The sequence below is a fragment of the Spermophilus citellus genome (assembly GCF_964194105.1).
Source record: "Spermophilus citellus genome assembly, chromosome: 17".
Taxonomy (NCBI): domain Eukaryota; kingdom Metazoa; phylum Chordata; class Mammalia; order Rodentia; family Sciuridae; genus Spermophilus; species Spermophilus citellus.
Genome location: NC_138199.1, coordinates 54,018,716 through 54,041,405, shown reverse-complemented (window position 1 = coordinate 54,041,405; position 22,690 = coordinate 54,018,716). Strand labels below are relative to the sequence as shown.

General features: G+C 41.3%; 1 protein-coding gene across 1 annotated transcript; it reads right to left on the bottom strand.

Annotated features, from left to right (window-relative positions):
* Nucleotides 1–10,891: 10,891 nt before the first annotated feature.
* Nucleotides 10,892–11,413, bottom strand: LOC308636340 (uncharacterized protein; the record flags this gene model as incomplete). Its single annotated transcript, XM_081271755.1, has 1 exon — nucleotides 10,892–11,413. The coding sequence occupies one exon, from the start codon at nucleotides 11,411–11,413 to the stop codon at nucleotides 10,892–10,894; it is 522 nt and encodes a 173-aa protein (XP_081127881.1).
* Nucleotides 11,414–22,690: the final 11,277 nt, after the last annotated feature.

Below are 22,690 nucleotides of genomic sequence, written 5' to 3'. Positions count from 1 at the left end.
TAGTTGGCACTTTGAGCAGGCTGTGAAATCTGTCCTATTCCTTCTAGGTTAGCTGGTGCTGTATGCAAAGGCCATGTCCTGGGCCAAAACCGACTGGACAATACTGAGCTATCAGCCCCTGTGTCTATGATGCCTAGGAAATTTTTATTATTAATTTTAAGTTTTAATAAAGGGCGTTCCTGTCGTACTAACTGGGACCAATATACTTTGTCCGGCGGTTTAGAAACTGAATCTACCGGCAGGTGCCTTTCTGAGACACAAGGCAATAATATTAATTGAGCAAAAATATCCTTTGGGGTGAGTCTTAGGGCATAATTGGATCTTACAGTAACATATAATTGCCCTTTAAATTCTGAATCTATCACACCAGGTATGACTTCAATGGCTCCCTTCAAATTATCACGCCCCAAAATTAAACCTATAGTATTCTCAGCAAGTGGCCCGAAAATCCCAGTAGGGATTTGTGTTGGTCCCGTTTCAGGATCTAATTCAACTGTCTCTGAAGTTCCTAAGAAAACTGTCTGTGATCCCTGTCTCTGTCCCGGTAAAAATCGCGGACTGCCCTGGTCGGCGCTGCCAGTGACGTCACACTGTGCGACTTCTCCTGGAATTCCCGGGCTCCCGCTAGGAGGAAATGCCGGCGGCGGTGAGAAAGCGGGCTGATCCGCGCCATCTGAATTCTCCGCATGGGGCTGCGAGTCTAAGTTCACATTTCTAACCTTGGTCCTTAGTGCCTTTGCTTTCAAACGAAATTAACTTAGCCTCAGGCTGATTTTCCATTTGAATAGACTTAACAGCTCCTTGAATGCCTTTTAAAAGGTCTTTAGGAGGCTGTGAACTCTGGCCTATATTTTTAAAAAGACAAACTTTTTTCCTTTCTAATTTCTCCCAAGTAAGTAAATTTGGAGACTCTTGGTCACAAAACCAAGGACAATATTCACCTACAATCTTTAAGAATTGTAATAACTGAGTTTTCTTTATCTGTTTTCCTTTCTGATTAATTATACTGTCTAAAATAGTCAGATACATTTCCTTATCCGAAGAAGTAGAATTTCCCATTTTAAGTAATTTAACGTCTCTTTCCTTCAATATCTCTAGGTACTTTTGTGACCCAAATGTCACCTCTTCCTTTATCTTTATCTTTATTCCTTATTTTCCTTTATCTTTATTTCTTTCCCTTATCTTTTTAGCGCGCGCTCCCACTCAATCTAACTAATTCAGAATGCCCCCCTCGTGGGCGCCAATTCTACCACGCGGCCTGCGCAGTGGTTTCATTAATGAGGTTCTAGGCATTAAGTTAGTTAGAAGAGATCGAAATAAAACACACAAACCAGTACCTTATTTTACATTGCTAGGTCCGAGACGGCTCGCCTCCCTGGTTCCCGCCTCTAGCCGCCCAGCAGGGCAGCGAGGATTACTCTGGGCTAGCAGGAGAGAGAGAGAGCGAACACGCCTGGGAGCAGCCTTTTATTTGGGGGAACAAGAGATTCAGGGGAGAATTCCATCCAATGAAGGTTGAGGGGGGGCTGCACTCCAAGGTCAGGGTCAGTGATTGGGTCTCCGGGGTCAGTGGTCACGCACACCCCCACACGGATGGGCTCTCTCATCAGGAAAGGGTCGGGATAACTCCAACACAGCCAGAGTGCCTCAGGCCCTTAACGGGAGTCACCCAATCATGTGTCAGAATGGCTCCCCACAAGAAAGATGCACCTCAAATAGACATGGGGTGCGTGGAGAGGCGCTTACCTCGGTGTAGAATCTCGGTGGGACCTCCAATATGTTACCCCTGTTGACCGGTGATGAGTCCTTGCTTCCCCAATGTTGAAGAATAACATCAGAGAAGCACGCCGAGGCAAGGTCAGAGTAGAAATTAGAAATTTATTAAAGGACAGCAGAAAAGACTTCTCCCGACGAAGAAGGGGACCCAAGAGATGGAATCCGTGGAAGTGCAGTTGTTTCCCCTTTTTATAGTTCTTTCAGTGATGGAATGTAGGTGGGAAGGCCCGAGGGGTGGGACACAGGTGGGCCAAAGAAGTAATCTGGGCAGGAAGGACTTCATTAACACTTCCTTGGGATGGGCTATCTTTAAATCTGCTGGGGCTGTTCATTTTAACATTTCTTTGGCATGGACTCTGGGCCTAGGGCTTTTCTCGGGACTTCATTAATGAGTTGTCCTGCATTTCCCGGAATTCATTCTCAACATGGCCTCCATTTTAGATCTTACTCAATATTAGACCCAATTTACCTAACTACACTGACTACCTAATTTTAAATCTGGCTTCAGTGGGTGAATCAGAACTGTTTCAACTACAGCAGGAAGGCTTTTTTAGTCCTCACTTGTTAAGGTATTGGATTTTGAAAATGTGTTTATTTTATGCATTGATTTTTTTTTTCATGAACTGAAGCAATGTTATGATTATTCTGCACTTATTTAGTCTATGTGATGAAAACTTTGAATAATGCTCCAGAGTTGGAACAACCTTTCATTTCTGAAAATAGCTAATTGGGGTCATGATCACATGCATGTGACTCTGGTCTTGACTCTGACTTCTATCCAAATAGGATCTATCCTATTTACATTATCCTTTTATTCTAATTGTATTTCCTCTACCTTCTTCCATTGAATCAATTCTGAAGAAGCCAAGATTCTCCACTTTCTTGTGACCCAATTTGGCTGTGTTTTGGTTGCATGTCCTGGACCTCTTAAGAGGCTCTCCTATCTATATGATGAACTGGCAGTTCTCTGACAACACCTGAGCAAAGGCATCTACAGTGTTCCTCTCAGATCATGCACTGGGAAACCCCAAGGCTTCCTTTCTGAAGCAAACATCATATGGAGGATTTCTAAGGAGTCTCTTGTAGACATATCACTGAGGTTCATTACTGCATAAACAATGTCTGGACCTGTTTATTTATAATTGATACTGTTCATTTTTACATCAAGATTGTATTATTCTGTAGGGCATGAATGAAGCAGTGCCTTTAGCCTACACTCCAATGATCAGAAGAGAAACTTACTTGAAAGATAGTGAGTATCAGCTCAACCCACTGAGGAGAAGCTGGGGGAAAGATGTCCTTGAGAAACAATCAAGAAGCCAGTGATATCAATTTGTCACCCAATCAAATGTCACATAAAACAGGAGAGCCCCTGTAACTCTCTGAGCACTGACCTTTCATTGGATTATAACTTTATTTTGGGAATTTAGAAACTCATATTATGGATGAAGAAATACTGATGTGTCCAAAAATATAACTGGATTTATATGACATGGCATATCCTAAAGGGCTCTAAATGTTATATAAGGAAGGCACCAAATGAAAATTTGTACAAAAAAAGGTCAGAGACATCCCTGTTTGTGCTGGTCACTTAGCTGCCATGGGACAAGAGACAGGAGGTTCTTCTTTGAATATGGAACTTGAAGCTGACATTAGCAGGAGCAGAGACCATTTATTGCATAGAAGTCCAGGGAGAAAGATTGGCTTCAAGGTCATCAGTATTTCCTCTAACCTGGTTGAGGATTTTGTGAAAATGAATATTGATGTTTTTAAAGGCAGTGAAGTGAGGTGGTATACCATAGGAGTGCAGGTATGTTGGTGGAGAGGAGGGAGAAATGGCAACATTTTCAGGGCCCAGCTGAACATGGCATGGGGGTGGGGGCATTGTTGTTTGATCTTGTAGTTCCTTAGGCAAGACCAGGTATTTTGTCTTATTGCATGACATTTCAGGCCATATTGTTTGAACATTGCAATCATCATGGTATTGTGATATTGTGTGGCTCTTCCACAAAGTACTGAATGAATAAGAGTTTTGACAAGGATGTGGACATTTCTACACAGAAAGGAATGTCTAATAATGCAGGAGCCAGTATGGAATTTCCTAAAAAGAACAGACTTAGACACACCATATGGTCCTGAAAGCCCATTTCTGGATTTGTAGAGGAAAGAACAGGATCAGAAACTTGAAGAGACATCAACACTGTTATGTTCAAGGAAGCACCACGAATAAGAGCAAAGTGTGGGAAACCCAACTACCCATCAACAGATGAATGGATCAAGAGAATAGGATAGAAACACACCCTGAAATACTATTCAGGCATGAAAGTGGTAAAATCCTTCCCCCTATGCTAACATCGGTGAAACTTGGCCCTGTACCCTAAATGAAGTAGGCCAAGTACAGGGAAAACATTAGCACTAGCAGGATTCCACCTATATGAGGTATATAAAGTTGGTCAACTATCATAGGGACAGAATAGAGTGGTGGATTTCAGAGGCTGGGGTAGGTGGAGGTAGGGAGTTGCCAACCAATGGGTATGTCATTTCACTTTTGCAAGATGAACAACTTCTGGGGGTCTGTGCTACAGAGTGGGATACAATGACAATGTACTTGGCACTTAAAATCGATCATATTAGGGGGTCTCAGCAGAAGAAGGTAAAGAAAGACAATACAGAATGAATAAAGGTTTATAATTTATTAGGAATTTATGAAGAAGGGATGTACCAAGGAAGCCAACTGAAGGTGATTCTGGCAGAAGAATGGCAAACAGGAATAAGGAGAACACTAGGAAAGAAACCATGACTATAAAGATGAAGGAGCACTTGCATATACCTATAAATTTTTCTGAGGGAGTGTGCTTCTATGTTATTTAGATGGAAAGATAAAGATTTGGCTCCACAATTCTAATCAAGACCACAGCTCCCCTTCAAGGATCTATGAAGCTGAACCAGGAACATAAGACCTAAGGAAGAAGAGGATGGGAGTGGGGTGGTCTGCACTCCCCCAATGTGATTCACAAGGTCTTACTTGGCGGATGATGAACATAATTTCTGACGACAGTCTGATGGTTTTAAGCCTAGGTAGGAGGGGAATTGCCGGTAAGGCAAGCAGGTTGAGCAGGGTTTGTAGACCCTGGCCTTTGGGAGTTGATCATTGGCAGCAAGGCTGGCAGCAGGTGCACACACAGCAGGAGGGCTGGCAGCAGGGTGTGCTGCAGCAGTGGGTCACATGGGACTTTTTGGAGCAGGTGGTCCTACAGCAGGTGGTTTGAGAGCAAGTAGGAGGGCAGCAGGGCTGGCAGCAGGGGATGATGCAGCAAGTGGGGCAGCAGCAAGGCTCACAGCAGCTGGGCTCACAGCAGGGTGTGCTGCAGCAGCTGACCACACAGGTTGACTTGCAGCAGGTGGTCTTGCAGCAGGTGGTTTCACAGCAAGTTGGGGGATAGCAAGGCTGGCAGCATCTGGATTCACAGCAGCTGGGTGGACAGCAGGATGTGCTGCAGCAGCTGGTGACACAGGCTGGTTTCCAGCAGGTGGTCTTGCAGCAGGTGGTTCTGCAGCAGGTAGGCTTGCAGCAAGAGGAGCGGCTGGAGCAGGCCATGGTGTGAGCTGTGGAGGGTGGGATCCTGTTCACAGGTGAGTGAGTTTGCAGGATATGAGGACTCCTTGCAGTTGGGCTCTTTTATCCATGGGGTTTCCAAAGTTGGGACCAATCAGCAGCCCTTTGCCTTGTTGTTGTTTATATTATTGTCTGCATTCAGTTTTTGTTTGTTGTGGAAGAATTTGTTATGTAAATGTGATGAGTGTTGTGAAAGTGTTTAATCTGTTTCCTAAGAGGCTGTCAACTCACAGAAACTGTTCCAGATGAAAGGAAGACAGTCTCCTCATTAGCATCCTTGTGCTCTGAGTATCAATTTGGTCATGTGTTGTGTCCTGCTGTCCTGGGAGGGTGAGGCCATTGTTCCTCTGGAGCTTTGTTCCTTTGTCTGTATTCAAATTAGAAAGTGTCTGTGGGAGGAGCCTGGTGCTGTGGTATTCACCAGGACAATTGGCACCTGTGCTTACCCAGAGGATCCTCACTCAAGACTAGCAGAAGAACCTTGGCATCCTTGGTGCTCTGATCAACCTTTTGGGTCAATGGGATGGCTAATGCTGCTCTGGACGGATCAGTGCAGCTTTCCTTTTAGAATATTTTTCCTTTGATTGTAATTAGATTAGGAGGTGTCTGTGATAGGAGCATGCTGCTGCTGTATTCACAGGAAGGAACAGTACATGTGTTTACCCAGAGGATCCTGACCGAAGGCTCCTAGAGGCATCTGTCTCTGTCCCAGCTCTTCCACCTTCCATCTCTGTTCTGTGAGGACTAACATTCAAAACATTTTGCAGTCTACTGAAAAACCAGCCTCTACCTCAGAGCAAAGCCTGTACAAGGAAGGGACATGACCTCAGTCCTTAGAAAGACCCACAGAGCACTCCTAGGCACATTCCCACCCTGCTAAGTTGTTTATCTACAAATAACAGGAGAGATCTGCTGCGCCAGGTGTCCCTGACTCAGTCAGGCTAGGTGGGGATCCATAGCAGCCCCCTAGCAGCCACCAATCAGCATGAGACAGGGAAATACCTGGGATTCCAGTGGTTTATGGTGGTTGATAACGTGTTGGGAAACCATGTAGTTCAGCAAGTACACCCCTCTTGGCTCAAACCAATCAGTTCAAATGAATACTCCTTTTGTACTGACCAATCACCCCTACCCAACTTGTTCCCGCCAGTGAATGTGCTAATCATGTTTTAGAGTTGTTATTTGATTTTCCCGCGGTGTGTGATGATTTGCTAAGGGATGCTATGATGTATGTGAAGTCCCTGCCCTCTCCAAAAAATGTATAAAACTGCTGCAAACCCTGGGCTGGGGCCTCTCAGCATCACCAGTTGCTGTGTGCACGGAGGACCGAGCTAGCTCGCAATAAACACCTGTTTGCTGCTTACATTGATCTTGGGTCTCTGGTGGTCTTTGGGGGTCCCGAATTCGAGCATAACACTACCATTTCTTTAAAACAATACAACTTAGAATATAGACGTGTACCCATAACCTGCAGATTATATTCTGCCACTTTTTTCTAACGGGTTTTCATCCCTTTGTTCAATCGAACCATCTAAGTTGGCAATGACTTTTTTTTCACTCTTAGGTTGATCAAATAATAGAATTGGTTTCTCTCTATTTTTGTTCTTTGTGTGAGGTACATCCTTGTAATTATCTGAAGTCAGCTAACTCTCAGTGTTGTAAAATCTTCCACAGACTGAATTGGATGAAAATTGTCTGTTGCTTGTCTTCTAGATTAACGTGCAGCTTGTTTGCAGATTGGGGCTAGGCATATTCATGCTGCTATATAGATTTTTCATACCAAGCTCGCTGTCATGTATACAAACTTTTCTGGTGGATATACAAACTGGCATAGAATTGTCTATTAATTCCCATGTGGAAATCTTTATTCTTTTCTTGGTCATGGTCCTGTCAATTTTTCCCTAAATTTATTCTTAGATCTTTTGTTTTTAATGCATGCTATATGTTATAATTTAAAATATAAAATTTTGCTACATGGGAAATATTGAATCTGATCATTACTGTATGTTTATGTGATATCCAAACAGTTTATTGTAGATTTTTTGGAGTGGAGCAGTTTCTAATGCTCAATTTTGTCATGGTCTTGATGCTTCTGTTCTTCTCAACATAGTCTTTCTTCCATTTTTTCCTGCCTTGGTTCATTAGTAGACCCTCTGGTATAATTGTGCATCAAATACTTTTCTTTTTATAATCCCTGCCTATGGAGTGAGAGCTCCCCACTTTTCCCCATCGTTTATGATCCTTCTTTTCTTTTCTCTAGATTCTTTTCACGAGGGCAAAAAAAAAAAAAATTTCACTAGTGATAATTAAACCCTCTCTAGTCTTTACCTGCTTCTCGTCCCTGTAGTGACTTGTACCTAATGACTTTAAAAACCAACAGTTCCAGATGTCACTAGCTAAATAATATTTTGTAAAATTCCCAATAGGTTTGCTACAGATAATACCTCTGAAAGGTGGGCCATGATTGAAATAGTTGCTGAAGTGTTCTTCCAGGTACAATAGCTGACCCTTCACTTGGGCCTAGGAAAGTGTCTGTTTTGTGACGTCTCTGATATCAGATGTCCAAAAACTTCATACAGGAGATAAATTTGGCACCTGTTCTACCACCTCTTGGTCAACTCACCTATGAATAAAACTGGCCTTCTTAGTTAACAGTCATGTCTTTTTCTTTTCCTTCTCAATATGTTACAGCACTCTGTCATGAAAAGCTTTTCACCTTTGTAAAATGCTTTTATTTTTTCTGTATGAGTGGATACAATGTGCCGCAGTCTGGCTGGGCACAAAATAACCCACAAGGCACTTCTAGGTTCAAAACAAGAACTCCTTTATTGCCCAAACTCCCGCAAACGCCACCCATGGGCCCTTCCAGGAACACCACACACCAACTGGAAATCCCTCCTCCGGAACTTCTCCAACCAAAGCAAACTCTCCAGGAATCCCCGTGAGAACTCCAAAGTAGCTGGTGCCCGAGGTGGACAGCAGGGGTCTAATATACAGTTGAATACACAGCTTAACATAACCATCATCATCTCAATGTCACCTCTAAACAGCTCCCTTCTGGCAAAAATGCCATGCATCTTTCCTACTGGGCTGTGGCTCTCAGCAAAGGAAATCATTATTGTACCTTTTTCAGCAAATGTGGTTAAAACACTGGAACACATTAAGATGCTGGACCAACTTCACGTTTCTGTTAACAATCCCATGTGGTCTCGATCTGCTGCCTATGGCATGGTCTTGGCTCCCTTCTGTCTCATGGGGGATATATACTGACTTTTCATTTCATAAATTTGTTTTCCTGTCCTCACTGTATTTCCTCTACCTTCCTGTGGCCCAAATTTGCCTGGTTATGGCACCGTGTCCTGGTTTTCTGAGGACCCTCTCAAGCCTATAGCATATACAAACAGAGCTCTTACAGTAGGTATACTGGAATATCCCAAGGGTTCTTCTCTGGCAGACACTGCAAGGGGAATTTCAAGGGGGAACTTATAGCCATAGCTGACCTTTGATGTGGGCTTGTGAAACACAGAAAAGAGGCTGTACCAATGTTCTGAAATTCAGATGGGCCATCTCTACAGCCATATTTTTTTATTCTGCAGACCATGATTGAAGAATTGTCTTTTACCCTCTATTCAAATTTTCAAAAGAGCAACTTATTAGTGTGTGTAAGCATCAGCTGAACTCACCAAAGAAGACCTGGGGGCAAAGTGTGATTGGAAAACACTACCAAGAAGCTGGTGGCATGAGATGACCACACATAAAACTGAGAGCCCCTGGGGCTTTCAGAAGACCTACCACTGTGAATCTTACATTTGGACTTTGAAAGGAATTAAAGAAAGAAACTCTGAGTTACCAAAAATAGAAATTGATTTGTGTGACAAGTAACATTGTAACTGGCTCTCAAATGCTATGTCAGGGAGGAAACAAATGAAAATTTACATTAACAAATTTGAAGTATGACAATTGGTGCTATCCACTTGGGTGCCACAAGACAGGAAAAGGAGAGAGATCAGATTATCCTTGGAAGGTGGCCGTAAAAGTGATACAAGTAGGAAAAGAGTCAATTTAAACAAATCCATGTTAAATAAATATACTGGATTCAAGATCAGCAGAACTTACACTAGCCTGACTGAGTATTTTGTGATTATGAATGTGTGTTTCTTAAAAGGCAGGCAGTTGGTTTACCATGGAAGGATGGAGTTGAAAGAGGCACAGGTGGGATTTTGGCATTGCCCAACTAAGGCCTAAAGAGGGACATTATTCCTTAGTCATCTAGTTTCTTAGGCAAGATCATGCAATTTGCATTAAACATTGGGATATTATTTCAACATTGGGTTAAATGAAATATTGGAATTTTGTGTCTAGCTATTATAAAAAAAATTTCTCAATAGAGTACTGGTGTTGACAGAATGTGCATACTGGTGGGATTATAAATGAGGTATCAACTGTGGACTATGGAATGGAGGTTCCTCTGAAAATTAAAAACAAATGTCATATGATCCAGCAGACCCACTTCAGAGTGCTTATGTAAACAATTGAAATCAGAATGCTGAAAAGATATTAGCACTCCAGAATCCATGGCAACACTATTAACAGTAGCTAAGATATGGAAGTAATGAATGGGTCAAGAAAACATGGTATAGACATACAATGGAATACTATTCAGCCTTAAAACAGATGGAATTCTCCCATTTTTCGATAAGATGGGTGAACCTTGAGGATACTATGCTAAGTGAAATAAGCCAGTCACAGAATGATAACTTCTACATGATTCCACTCACATCAGGTGTATTAAAGTCAAACTCAGGTAAAGAAAGACTAGAATGGTAGTTTCCAGAGGCTGTAATAGGAGGATGTTGGGAATTCCTAATCAATGACTACTGACTTTCAGTTAGCCAAGAGGAAAAACTTCCAGAGACATTGTACCTATGGTATGTACTACAATGTCAATGTATTGCACTCTTCAGATCTATTTAGTGTGTACATCTAATGTCAAGTGGTCTTACAACAGGAAAACAAAGACAGACATAAGGAACGAATAATGGTAAAGAATTTATTAAGGGTGTCTGCATCTGGGGAAACAACAGAAACTAATAGAAAAGGATAAAGAAGTATACAAGAATCCAGAATATGCTGCAAAAGAAAATATGGTTGATCAGCTGCATAAACTTTTTTGAAATTTTTTAATGAAGAAGTGTCTTCCTAAGTTATTTAGAGAAAGAGGTAAAGAACTTGGATTTAGAATTTAAGCCAAGGCCATAACTCCACATCAAGGATCTATGCAGCTGGCCTAAGATCCATTAGGCCTAAGGAAGAAGAGAATGAAGTAGTCTGTATCTCTTCATAGTGATTTACAAGTTCTTATGAAGGAGATGATTAATAGACATCTTAGTGATAGCATGATGGTTTTCAGGAAAGGTAGAAAGTGAATTTGTGCAGGCAAGGCAAGTCAGTTGACAGAAGTTTGTTTGTGCAGATGTTGGTCCTTTGGGGACTTGAGCATTAGCAGCAAGACTGGCAGCAGCTGGATCCATAGCCCTGGCTTAGGCAACCAGGCAGGCAGACACAGGTGGGGTGGTAGCATCTCCTTGTGCAGTACACAGGTCCGGAGCAAACTGGCTGGCAGCAGCTGGACCCACAGCCACTGGACCCACAGCAGGAGTTGGACCCACAGCCGCTAGACTCACAGCAGCTGGGCTGGCAGCAGCTGGACCCACAGCCACTAGACCCACAGCAGCTAGGCTGGCAGCAAGGCTGGCAGCAGCTGGACACACAGCAGCAGGGCTGGCAGCAGGGTGTGCGGCAGCAGCTGGTCACACAGGTGGGCTTGAAGGTGGTCCTGCAGCAGGTGGTTTGGCAGCAGGGCTGGCAGCAGCTGGAGCCACAGCTGGAGCCACAGCAGCTGGGCTGGCAGCAGGGTGTGCAGGAGCAGGTCACACAGGCTGGTTTCCAGCAGGTGGTCCTGCAGCAGGTGGTCCTGCAGCCAGTGGGCTGGCAGCAAGGGGAGCAGCAGCAGTCACTCATGGTGGCAGGTGTGGAGGGTGGATCCAGTTCACAGGAGAGTTTCCTAGAATCTGATGACTTCTCCCCATCTGGGCCTTTTATACATGGGTCTTCCAAGGTTTGGGCCAATCAGTAGGACATTTCCTCCTTGTTGTTTACATTATTTTTCCTATTGTTTTCTATGTTCAGTATGGGTATTCACAAGGAGGAAGTTGTTCCCTGAATGTCAGGAATCTTTTGAAAGTGAGTGTTTCATCTGTTTCTTAATTGGCAGCAAGTCATAGGGACTTTGTTCAGATAAAAGGAAGGAGCCACAGCATCTGCATTGTTCCTGCTCTGATCATCACCTGGTCATTGAGGTCTGTGAGGGTCAAGGTTGTTGTTTCTCCACAGTTTTGTTTTCTTGGCTGTACTTGGATTAGGAAGTGTGTTTGGGACACTTTGGGGAAGGACATGCTGAGGAGATGATCACGGGAACAAATTGAATACCTGGTTTGTTATCTCTTTGCCTCCCCCTCCCCCCCCAATCAAGATAAATACTATGCTGTGTGCCTGTATCTGCTTCTCCAACCTGTAGGTCTTTTGGTCTTAAGTACACCTGAGAAAAGGATGTTTAGTGAAAAGTGATCCCAATGGTAGAGCAAAATCAGAGAATGGGTAGATGCAGAATCAGTGCATTAGGAATCAGAATGTATCAATGGATTTATGGATGACCATTGGCCCTACTTTGCCCAGGACTGAAGGGCTCATGACAAAGAACCTGCCCTGCTGCAGATCCAGGCAGACCATGATGAATTGATGACTCCATCCTAACCTGGGTACCAACAGAGCCAGCGATACTAGGCCAGTTGTCCCCTCCATTTCTTTCCTCCCTTCCTGCCCTCCTTTTCCACCTTTCCCCTCTCTTTCTCTCCATGTTTCTTTTCTTTAATGAGGGAATTAAGACTGAGATGATACTTCATTTATCTTTGAGGCCTTACATATTTCTAACTCTTTGTTAGGTACACCATTCATTTAAAAAAAGGATGGAAAGGATTAATTTCTAGCTTGATGGAATATTACAAACTGAATCTGTCTGTGTCCTTATTACCAGGTTGGGAAGTGAAATTGACTCTTTCCCTCCAGTGGTATCCTCTGACTTGTCCCCAGAGGGAGCCAGTCACTCTGTTGACTTGTAACCCTGGAGGTTAGTTGTGGCTGTTTGATTTATATTATAAATAAAAATTGGTTCCTCTCTCTCTCTCTCTCTCTCTCTCTCTCTCTCTCTCTCTCTCTCTCTCTCTCTCTCTCTCTCTCTCTCCTGTTAGGTTTACCACTGTAATCATCTGTACTTTATTAAATTTCACTGCTGTGTAATTCCCAATAATACATGAAGTTAACACAACTTCATTGTTGATTAGCTTCTAGATAAGCACATGACTTCTTTGTAGAAGGGGATTATGAAAACAGTGTTGCTATGCATGTTTTTGTACAGAGCCTTGGTATATGTAGTTAAAACTTTTTATCATATAAACTACATGTAGAATTACTCATAATTTCTAGTTTATGTATTTATTTTTTTTCTTTTTCAAAATCTTACCTTTCTTTTGACCTATTCTGAGACATCTTATTTTTTATTCTATTGTACATAACTCAAAACTTTAATGCTTCTGAAATATAGAAAATTATTTATTTTGAATGTTAATCATGTATCAAAGCTCTCTAGCTTTTTCTAATTGTTTATTGCAGGGCAAGTCAGGCACTGTCAAAATCATGTGCAAATGATAATTCTTTATTAACCTCATTTCAATCTTTTATCTTCCATTTTTTTTCTTGCTTTTGACCATTTGGTAGAGCCTCTGGCACCATATTTCATATAAAGGTGTGGTGGATATCCTTGTATATTCTCAGTGCAGAAGGGAGAATTCACAAATTCCCCAGTTATGTTTGATGCTTCCTCTCTTTTTTTTTTGTAGATTATTTTCATCAGAGTCATGAGACTATTTTATTCCTTATTTACTAAGGTATTTTTGTTTAAAAGTTTTAAAATGGGCTGGGGATGTGGCTCAAGCGGTAGCGCTCGCCTGGCATGTGTGCGGCCCGGGTTCGATCCTCAGCACCACATACCAACAAGGATGTTGTGTCCGCCGAGAACTAAGAAAAAATAAATAAACATTAAAATTCTCTCTCTCTGTCCCCCTCTCTCTCACTCTCTCTAAAAATAAAAAGTTTTAAAATACTTTATTATTATTTTAATCCTATATATTTATGGGGTACAGTGTGATAATTCAGCACATACATGGATAGTGATCGAACGAAACATTTAAATTTTTTTTTTTTAAAGAGAGAGTGAGAGAGGAGAGAGAGGGAGAGAGAGGGAGAGAGAGGGAGAGAGAGAGAGAGAGAGAGAGAGAGAGAGAGAGAGAGAATTTTTAATATTTATTTTTTAGTTCTCGGAGGACACAACATCTTTGTTGGTATGTGGTGCTGAGAATCGAACCCGGGCCGCAGGCATGCCAGGCGAGCGCGCTACCACTTGAGCCACATCCCCAGCCCCACATTTAAAATTTTTATGGGCATATAATAATTGTATATATTTAAGAAGGAACAGAGTGATATTTCAACACATGTAGGTTGATTCCATTCCTTTGCTACTTTGAACAGCCCGACATAAACATGAGTAAGCAGGTGTCTCCTTGATATATGGATGTCATTTTCTTTTTTTTTTTTATTGATTATTTAAAGCATTACATAGCTCATGATATATCATCTTTCATACATTTGACTCAAATTGTGTTTTGAACTCCCATTTTCACCCCAAATACAGATTGCAGAATCACATCTGTTACATATTCACATTTTTACATAATGCCATATTAGTGACTGTTGTATTCTGCTACCTTTCCTATCCCCTACTATCCCCCCTCCCCTCCCCTCCCCTCCCATCTTCCCTCTCTACCTCCCCTGCTGTTGTTCAATTCTCTCTCTTTTTTTCCCTCCCCCTTGCCCCTCATAACCTCTTATAATTTTATGTATCATTGAAGGTCTCCTACTATTTCCATGTGCTTTCCCTTCTCTCTCCGTTTCTCTCCCCCCATTCGTCTTTGTTTACTGTAGTCTTTTCCTCATGCTCTTCCTTCCTGTTCTGTTCTTAGTTGTTCTCTTTATATCAAAGCAGACATTTGGCATTTGTTTTTTAGGGCTTGGCTAGCTTCGCTTAGCATAATCTGCTCTAATGCCATCCATTTCCCTGCAAATTCTATGATTTTGTCATTTCTTAGTGCTGCATAATACTCCATTGTGTATAGATGCCACATTTTTTTATCCATTCATCTATTGAGGGGCATCTAGATTGGTTCCACAGTCTAGCTATTGTGAATTGTGCCGCTATAATCATTGATGCAGCCGTATCCCTATAGAGCGCTTTTTTAAGGTCCTCAGGGAATAGTCCGAGAAGTGCGATAGCTGGGTCAAATGGTGGATCCATTCCCAGCTTTCCCAGGAATCTCCATACTGCTTTCCAAATTGGCCTCACCATTTTGCAGCCCCACCAGCAGTGTACAAGTGTACCCTTTCCCCACATCCCCGCCAACACTTATTGTTGTTTGACTTCATAATGGCTGCCAATCTTACTGGAGTGAGATGGTATCTTAGGGTGGTTTTGATTTGTATTTCTCTGATTGCTAGAGATGGTGAGCATTTTTTCATGTACTTGTTGATTGATTGTATGTCCTCCTCTGAGAAGTGTCTGTTCAGGTCCTTGGCCCATTTGTTAATTGGGTTATTTGTTATCTTATTGTTTAATTTTTTGAGTTCTTTGTACATTCTGGATATTAGGGCTCTATCAGAGGTGTGGGGGGTAAAAATTTGTTCCCAGGATGTAGGCTCTCTATTTACCTCTTTTATTGTTTCTCTTGCTGAGAAAAAAACTTTTTAGTTTAAGTAAGTCCCATTTGTTTATTCTTGTTGTTAACTCTTGGGCTATGGGTGTCCTATTAAGGAATTTGGAGCCCGACCCCACAATATGTAGATCGTAGCCAACTTTTTCTTCTATCAGATGCAGTGTCTCTGATTTGATATCTAGCTCCCTGATCCATTTTGAGTTAACTTTTGTGGATGGCGAGAGAAAGGGATTCAATTTCATTTTGTTGCATATGGATTTCCAATTTTCCCAGCACCATTTGTTGAAGATGCTATCCTTCCTCCATTGCATGCTTTTAGCCCCTTTATCAAATATAAGATAGTTGTAACTTTGTGGATTAGTCTCTGTGTCTTCTATTCTGTACCATTGGTCCACCTGCCTGTTTTGGTACCAGTACCATGCTGTTTTTGTTACTATTGCTTTGTAGTACAGTTTGACCTCTGGTATCGCTATACCTCCAGATTCACACTTCCTGCTTAGAATTGCTTTTGCTATTCTGGGTCTTTTGTTTTTCCATATGAATTTCATGATTGCTTTGTCTATTTCTACAAGAAATGCCATTGGGATTTTGATTGGCATCGCATTAAACCTGTAGAGAACTTTGGGTAATATCGCCATTTTGATGATGTTAGTTCTGCCTATCCATGAACAGGGTACATTTTTCCATCTTCTGAGATCTTCTTCTATCTCTCTCTTTAGGGTTCTGTAGTTTTCATTGTATAAATCTTTCACCTCTTTTGTTAGGTTGATTCCCAAGTATCTTATTTTCTTTGAGGATATTGTGAATGGAGTGGTTTTCCTTATTTCCATTTCAGAGGTTTTGTTGCTGATATACAGGAATGCCTTTGATTTATGCGTGTTGATTTTATAACCTGCCACTTTGCTGAATTCATTTATTAACTCTAGCAGCTTCTTTGTAGACTCTTTTGGGTCTGTTAAGTATATTATCATGTCATCCGCAAATAGCGATAGTTTAATTTCTTCTTTTCCTATTTTTATGCCTTTAATTTCTTTTGTCTGTCTAATTGCTCTGGCTAGTACTTCGAGAACTAAATTGAATAGAAGTGGTGATAGAGGGCATCCCTGTCTTGTTCCAGATTTTAGAGGAAATGCCTTCAGTTTTTCTCCGTTTAGGATGATGCTAGCCTGAGGTTTAGCATATATAGCTTTTACAATGTTGAGGTAAGTTCCTGTTATCCCTAGTTTTTCTAGTGTTTTGAACATAAAGGGATGCTGTACTTTGTCAAATGCTTTTTCTGCATCCATCGAGATGATCATGTGGTTCTTGTCTATAAGTCTATTGATGTGGTGAATAGCATTTATTGATTTCCGTATATTGAACCATCCTTGCATCCCAGGAATGAATCCTACTTGATCATGGTGCACAAGTTTTCCGATATGTTTTTGTATTCGATTCGCCAGAATTTTATTGAGAATTTTTGCATCCAAGTTCATTAGAGATATTGGTCTGTAGTTTTCTTTCTTTGAAGTATCTTTGTCTGGTTTTGGGATCAAAGTGATGTTGGCCTCATAGAATGAATTTGGAAGGGCTCCTTCTTTTTCTATTTCTTGAAATAGCTTGAAAAGTATTGGTATGAATTCTTCTTTGAAGGTTTTGTAGAACTCCGCTGTATACCCATCCGGTCCAGGGCTTTTCTTGGTTGGTAGTCTTTTGATGGCTTCTTCCATTTCTTCTTTTGTTATTGGTCTGTTTAAATTGTGTGTGTCTTCCTGTCTCAATCTGGGCAAATCATATGCCTTAAGAAATTTATCGATATCTTCATTATCTTCTATTTTATTGGAATATAGGTTTTCAAAATACTTTCTAATTATCTTCTGTATTTCTGTAGTGTCTGTTGTGATATTGCCTTTTTCATCCCGTATGTTAGTAATTTGAGTTCTCTCTCTTCTTCTTTTCGTTAGCATGGCTAAGGGCTTGTCTATCTTATTTTTTTTTCAAAGAACCAACTTTTAGTTTTATCAATTTTTTCAATGGTTTCTTTTGTTTCAATTTCGTTGATTTCTGCTCTAATTTTAATTATTTCTTGTCTTCTACTACATTTGCTGTTGTTTTGCTCTTCCTTTTCTAGGTTTTTGAGGTGTTGCGTGAGTTCATTTATTTGTTGGTTTTTTCTTTTTTTGAGGTAAGAACTCCAAGAAATGAATTTCCCTCTTAAAACTGCTTTCATTGTGTCCCATAGATTCCGGTATGTTGTGTCTGTGTTATCATTTGATTCTAAGAATTTTTTCATCTCCTCCTTTATGTCTTCTATAACCCATTGATCATTCAATAACATATTGTTCATTTTCCATGTGATGTAGGATTTTTCCTTCCTTCTTTTATCATTGATTTCCAATTTCATTCCATTATGATCAGATATGGTGCATGGTATTATCTCCACGCCTTTATATTTACTAAGGGTTGCCTTATGGCATAATATATGGTCTATCTTTGAGTAGGATCCATGTGCTGCTGAGAAGAACATGTATCCACTTGATGATGGTTGATATATTCTATATATGTCGGTTAAGTCTAGGTTATTGATTGTGCTATTGAGTTCTATAGTTTCTTTATTCAGCTTTTGTCTAGAGGATCTGTCTAATGGCGAGAGCGGTGTGTTGAAGTCACCCATAATTATTGTGTTGTGGTCTATTTGACTCTTGAACTTGAGGAGAGTTTGTTTTATGAACGTTGGAGCTCCATTGTTTGGTGCATACAAATTGATGATTGTTATGTCTTGTTGGTGGATGGTTCCTTTTAACAGTATATAGTGACCTTCTTTATCCTTCTTGATTAACTTAGGTTTGAAGTTGATTTTATTCGATATGAGTATGGCCACTCCTGCTTGCTTCCGAGGGCCATGTGAGTGGTATGATTTTTCCCAACCTTTTACCTTCAGCCTATGTATGTCTTTTCCTATCATATGAGTCTCCTGAAGGCAGCATATTGTTGGATTTGTTTTTTTGATCCAGGTTACTAGCCTATGTCTCTTGATTGGTGAGTTTAGGCCATTAACATTTAAGGTTACAATTGAGATATGATTTGTACTTCCAATCATGCTTCTTTATTTATTTATTTTAGTTTGGCTAGTTTTGCTTTTTGGTTATTTTCCTCCCCCTTTACTGAGATACCTCCTGCTGTTAGTTTTGGGCACTATTTTTCAATTCCTCTTCTTGTAGTGTTTTGTTCAAAATGCTTTGCAGAGCTGGTTTTCTTGCTGCAAATTCTTTTAGCCTTTGTTTATCGTGAAAGATTTTAATTTCATTGTCAAATTTGAAGCTCAATTTTGCTGGATATAGTATTCTTGGTTGGAATCCATTATTTTTCAGCATTTGAAATACATTATTCCAGGATCTTTTCGCTTTCAAAGTTTGTGATGAGAAATCGGTCGTTAACCTAATTGGTTTACCCCTGAATGTAATCTGCCTCTTTTCTCTCGTAGCTTTTAATATTCTCTCCTTGTTCTGTACGTTGGCTATCTTCATAATTATATGTCTTGGAGTTCGTCTATTATGGTTTTGAATGTTTGGGGTCCTGTAGGCTTCCAGGATTTGGCGATCCATTCCATCTTTCATCTCTGGGAAGTTTTCTAGAATTATTTCATTTAATATGCTGTCCATTCCTTTGGTTTGAATCTCTGTGCCTTCTTCTATCCCTATGACTCTCAGATTTGGTTTTTTTATGACATCCCATATCTCTTGAATAGATTGCTCGTGGGATTTAAGCATCTTTTCTGTGTTGACTATATTCTTTTCAAGTTGATAAACCTTGTCTTCATTATCTGATGTTCTGACTTCTACTTGACCAAGTCTATTTGTAATATTCTCGTTTGAGTTTTTAATTTGGTTTATAGTTTCCTGCAATTCTAGGATTATTGTTTGATTTTTTTTTTTAAGATCTCTATCTCCTGGTAGAGCTCGTTCTTTGCCATTTGAATTTGTTTGTTTAATTCATTTTCAAAATATACTTTTATTTCTTGGACTTGCTGTCTCATGTCTTCTCTAATATTCCTTTCCATTCGAGTTAGGTATGCCTTGAGTTCTTTCCCTATCCCTGTTTCTGATGTTTCTATGTCCTCCTGTAGAATTGAGTTGTCTTGCATTGTTTGTATTCCTTTTTTCCCCTGTTTTCTCATGTTGTCCACGTTATTTTCCAGCTCTTTTTGATTGTCGTGTTTCTGCTCTCTTCTATAGATTTGTTTTGTTTCTGTATTACTCTCATGTCTCTCCTTTGTGTTGTTAAACTATGCCTGCTAACGTGGATTCCGCTGGGAAGAAATTCCGACGTCCGAGCTTCAGTGACGACACTACTCTGCTATGACGAGCCCTAGTCTCCTTGCCGGGGTGCCCTAATGGGGGGGGTGTGACTGGACTGTCTCTGTTTGGTTTCAGCTCCCGGTCGAGGCAGGCGGGCAGTCTCCAGCCACCCGGTATCACAGGCCGCGGGCAGGTGATCAGTCGCCAGCGGGTGGGCGTTCTCCTACCGCCCAATTACGCGGGCAGTGGGTGAACTGTCGCCGGCGGGCCTGCAGTTTACAGCTGCCCAGTCACGAGGGCCTTGCCTCTAGTCTCCTGGTTTCTCTTGCTAGTCTTGGTTTCTCCTGTTTTGTTGTTGCAATCTGTCGGAGAGTGGCGGTGGATACTTCAGCTCTCCAAGTTGGTGGCCGCTGGTTGCCTTAGTGGAGTGTCCCTTGTGGGGGATGGGACTGTACCGCTTCCTTCCCCGTCTGCAATTCCGAACTCAGCCCGGGGGTCAGTGTGGGCTTGGCTGGTGGGATACCACCGTGTCGCAGCTACTTATCTCCCTGCTTACCAGTTAATCCCTTCTCTGCGGCGCCACGCCTTCTGTAGCCGCGGGGCAGGCCGCGCGAATCAGACAGCCTGGATCTCCGGGGTCACACCGTTGGCTTTTGGGATCCCCGGCACTCTATGGTTTTGATTTTTTCTGCTTGCCCCTCCCCCAGCGCTGGCTAGACAGGTTTTGTTTTGGCTGCTGATGGGAGGGGGGGTTGAAGGTCAGGTGCCTCTAGTTCTCCTTTAGTCTTTATGCAGGCTCACTGTGATACTCCCTTCCCCTGAAAGTCTAGGAGAGATTTTATGCGAAATCCCCCTATGTAAGGGGGCTGAACTGAGTGACACACACCTGTTTTGTTGTTGCAATCTGTCGGAGAGTGGCGGTGGATACTTCAGCTCTCCTCTCCAAGATGGTGGCCGCTGGTTGCCTTAGTGGAGTGTCCCTTGTGGGAGATGGGACTGTACCGCTTCCTTCCCCATCTGCAATCCCGAACTCCATGGATGTCATTTTCTTTGGATAAAAATTCAGAAGTGGGATAGTCAGATCACATGATAGTACTATTGTTAGGTTTTTAAAGGATACTGTTCTCCTTTCCATAATGATTGTATAAATTTGCATTTGTAAATGTGTTTTAGGGTTCCCTTTTCTCCACATCCTTACCAGCACTTTTTGTTCTATTTTTAGCATAATCATTCTAATAGGAATGTGATGTCTCATCTGGTTTTAATTTGCATTTCCCTAACAGTTAATAATGTTGAGCATTTTTCCATAAATTTTGTTGACTGTTGAATTTCCTCTTTTGCCAATTATCTATTTGTATTATTTGCTTATATTTTAATTGAGTTATTTGTTTTTTGTTATTGAAGTTTTGAGTCCCTTATATATTCTGGATAATGATTAATGTCAGATGAGTAACTTGCAAATTTGTCTCCCATTCTGTAGGCTGTCTCTTCACTCTGTTGATGCTTTCCTAAACTTCTTAATCTGATATTATGCCATTTGTCAAATTTTGCTGTTTGACAAATGGCATTATATCAGATTAAGAAATTTAGAAAAATTTTAGGAAAAATTTTTGTGTGCTTTTTGGGGGTCTTATGCAAAAATACTTACCTGTCTAAACATCTTGAAGTGTATCCACTATGCTTTTTTTAAGTAGTTTTATAGTTCCAGGTCTTATATTTGGGTCTTTGAGCCATTTTGAATTGATTTTTGCATAGAGTGAGAACAGTCAAGTGTCAATCATCTGCATTTGAATATCCAGTTTTCCAGGTATCATCTGCTGAAAAGGCTGTCATTTCTCCCATGTATGTTTTTGTTTGCTTAGACAGAAATCAGTTGGCTTTTGATGCAAGAGGTTTTTTCTGGGTACTCTATTCTATTCCCTTGGTCTATGTGGTTTTTATGCCAATACCATGGGGAAAGGTTTACTTTCTTGAAATGATGTTGAGATTTATGAAATGATTTTTCTTTATGAATTGTGATAATGTTATGGTTATTGTGCCTTTTTAAGCAGTGTTGCTAAAACACTGGAGAATGTTCAAATGTGAGACCAACCTTGCATTTTGGAAAGCAACCTTGCATTTTGCGTCATATACACATGGCACTAGATTTGAATCATTTATATCTTATTTATGATAGATGTTGACTTGTTGGACACTTGCAAGCATCATCTAAACTCACAGAAGAGAACTGGGGGGTGGGAAGAGTGTGACCCATAAATTGTAAGTTCAAGTTAGTGACATGAGATTATTACCTGATCAACACGAGAGCCCCTGTGTCATGTCTGTAGCCCAGTCATTCTTGGGCACCAGGATAGGTTGCTGAGAGAAGGAACCAAGGAAGATGCCTGGAGATGGAGGATGAGACATAAGGTTTAATGGGAGATGCTTATGGGAAAGGTCCAGTGGGGATGAGCTGGACAGATACCCTCACTAGAGAGACCAGTGGCAATGATGGACAGGAGCACCTATGTCCTTCACAGTGCTTTACCAAGTAGTACCTCCTGTCTGTCATGATGCTATCCCAGAAGAGAACACCTCCTGACCCTCATAGTGTTATGGCCACTGGCAGCCATCTGGATGAGTGACACATCCTTTGCATAGTGTCCTCCATTCTACACCAGTCACCACAGGGAGAGGAGTTTTATAAGTTAGGCTCTAGAAGCAGTGACATCATCAGCATGAGCTTGCTTATCTTGCTTTGTTCCTTGTATAGGCAGCATCCCAAGGAGAGCAGTCCTGATGCCCCCCTCCCCCTCCCCCTCCCCCTCTCCCTCCCCCTCCCCTCCTCCTCCTCTTCCTCCTCCTCCTCTTCTTCTTCTTCTTCTTCTTCTTCTTCTTCTTCTTCTTCTTCTTCTTCTTCTTCTTCTTCTTCTTCTTCTTCTTCTTCTTCTTCTTCTTCTTCTTCTTCTTCTTTTTCTTCTTCTTCTATCTGAGGATTGTGAGGGAGGTATTGATTCCAGGGTGCTTATTTGACTTGTAGAGAGATGTCATCTCCATGTGTCTTACATTGTCTTCTTTCTATCTGTGAATGTTTCTAAATTTATCCTTCTAATACAGCCAAATAGATTAGGGTCCAAACTATTTCAGTAGGAACTTATCAT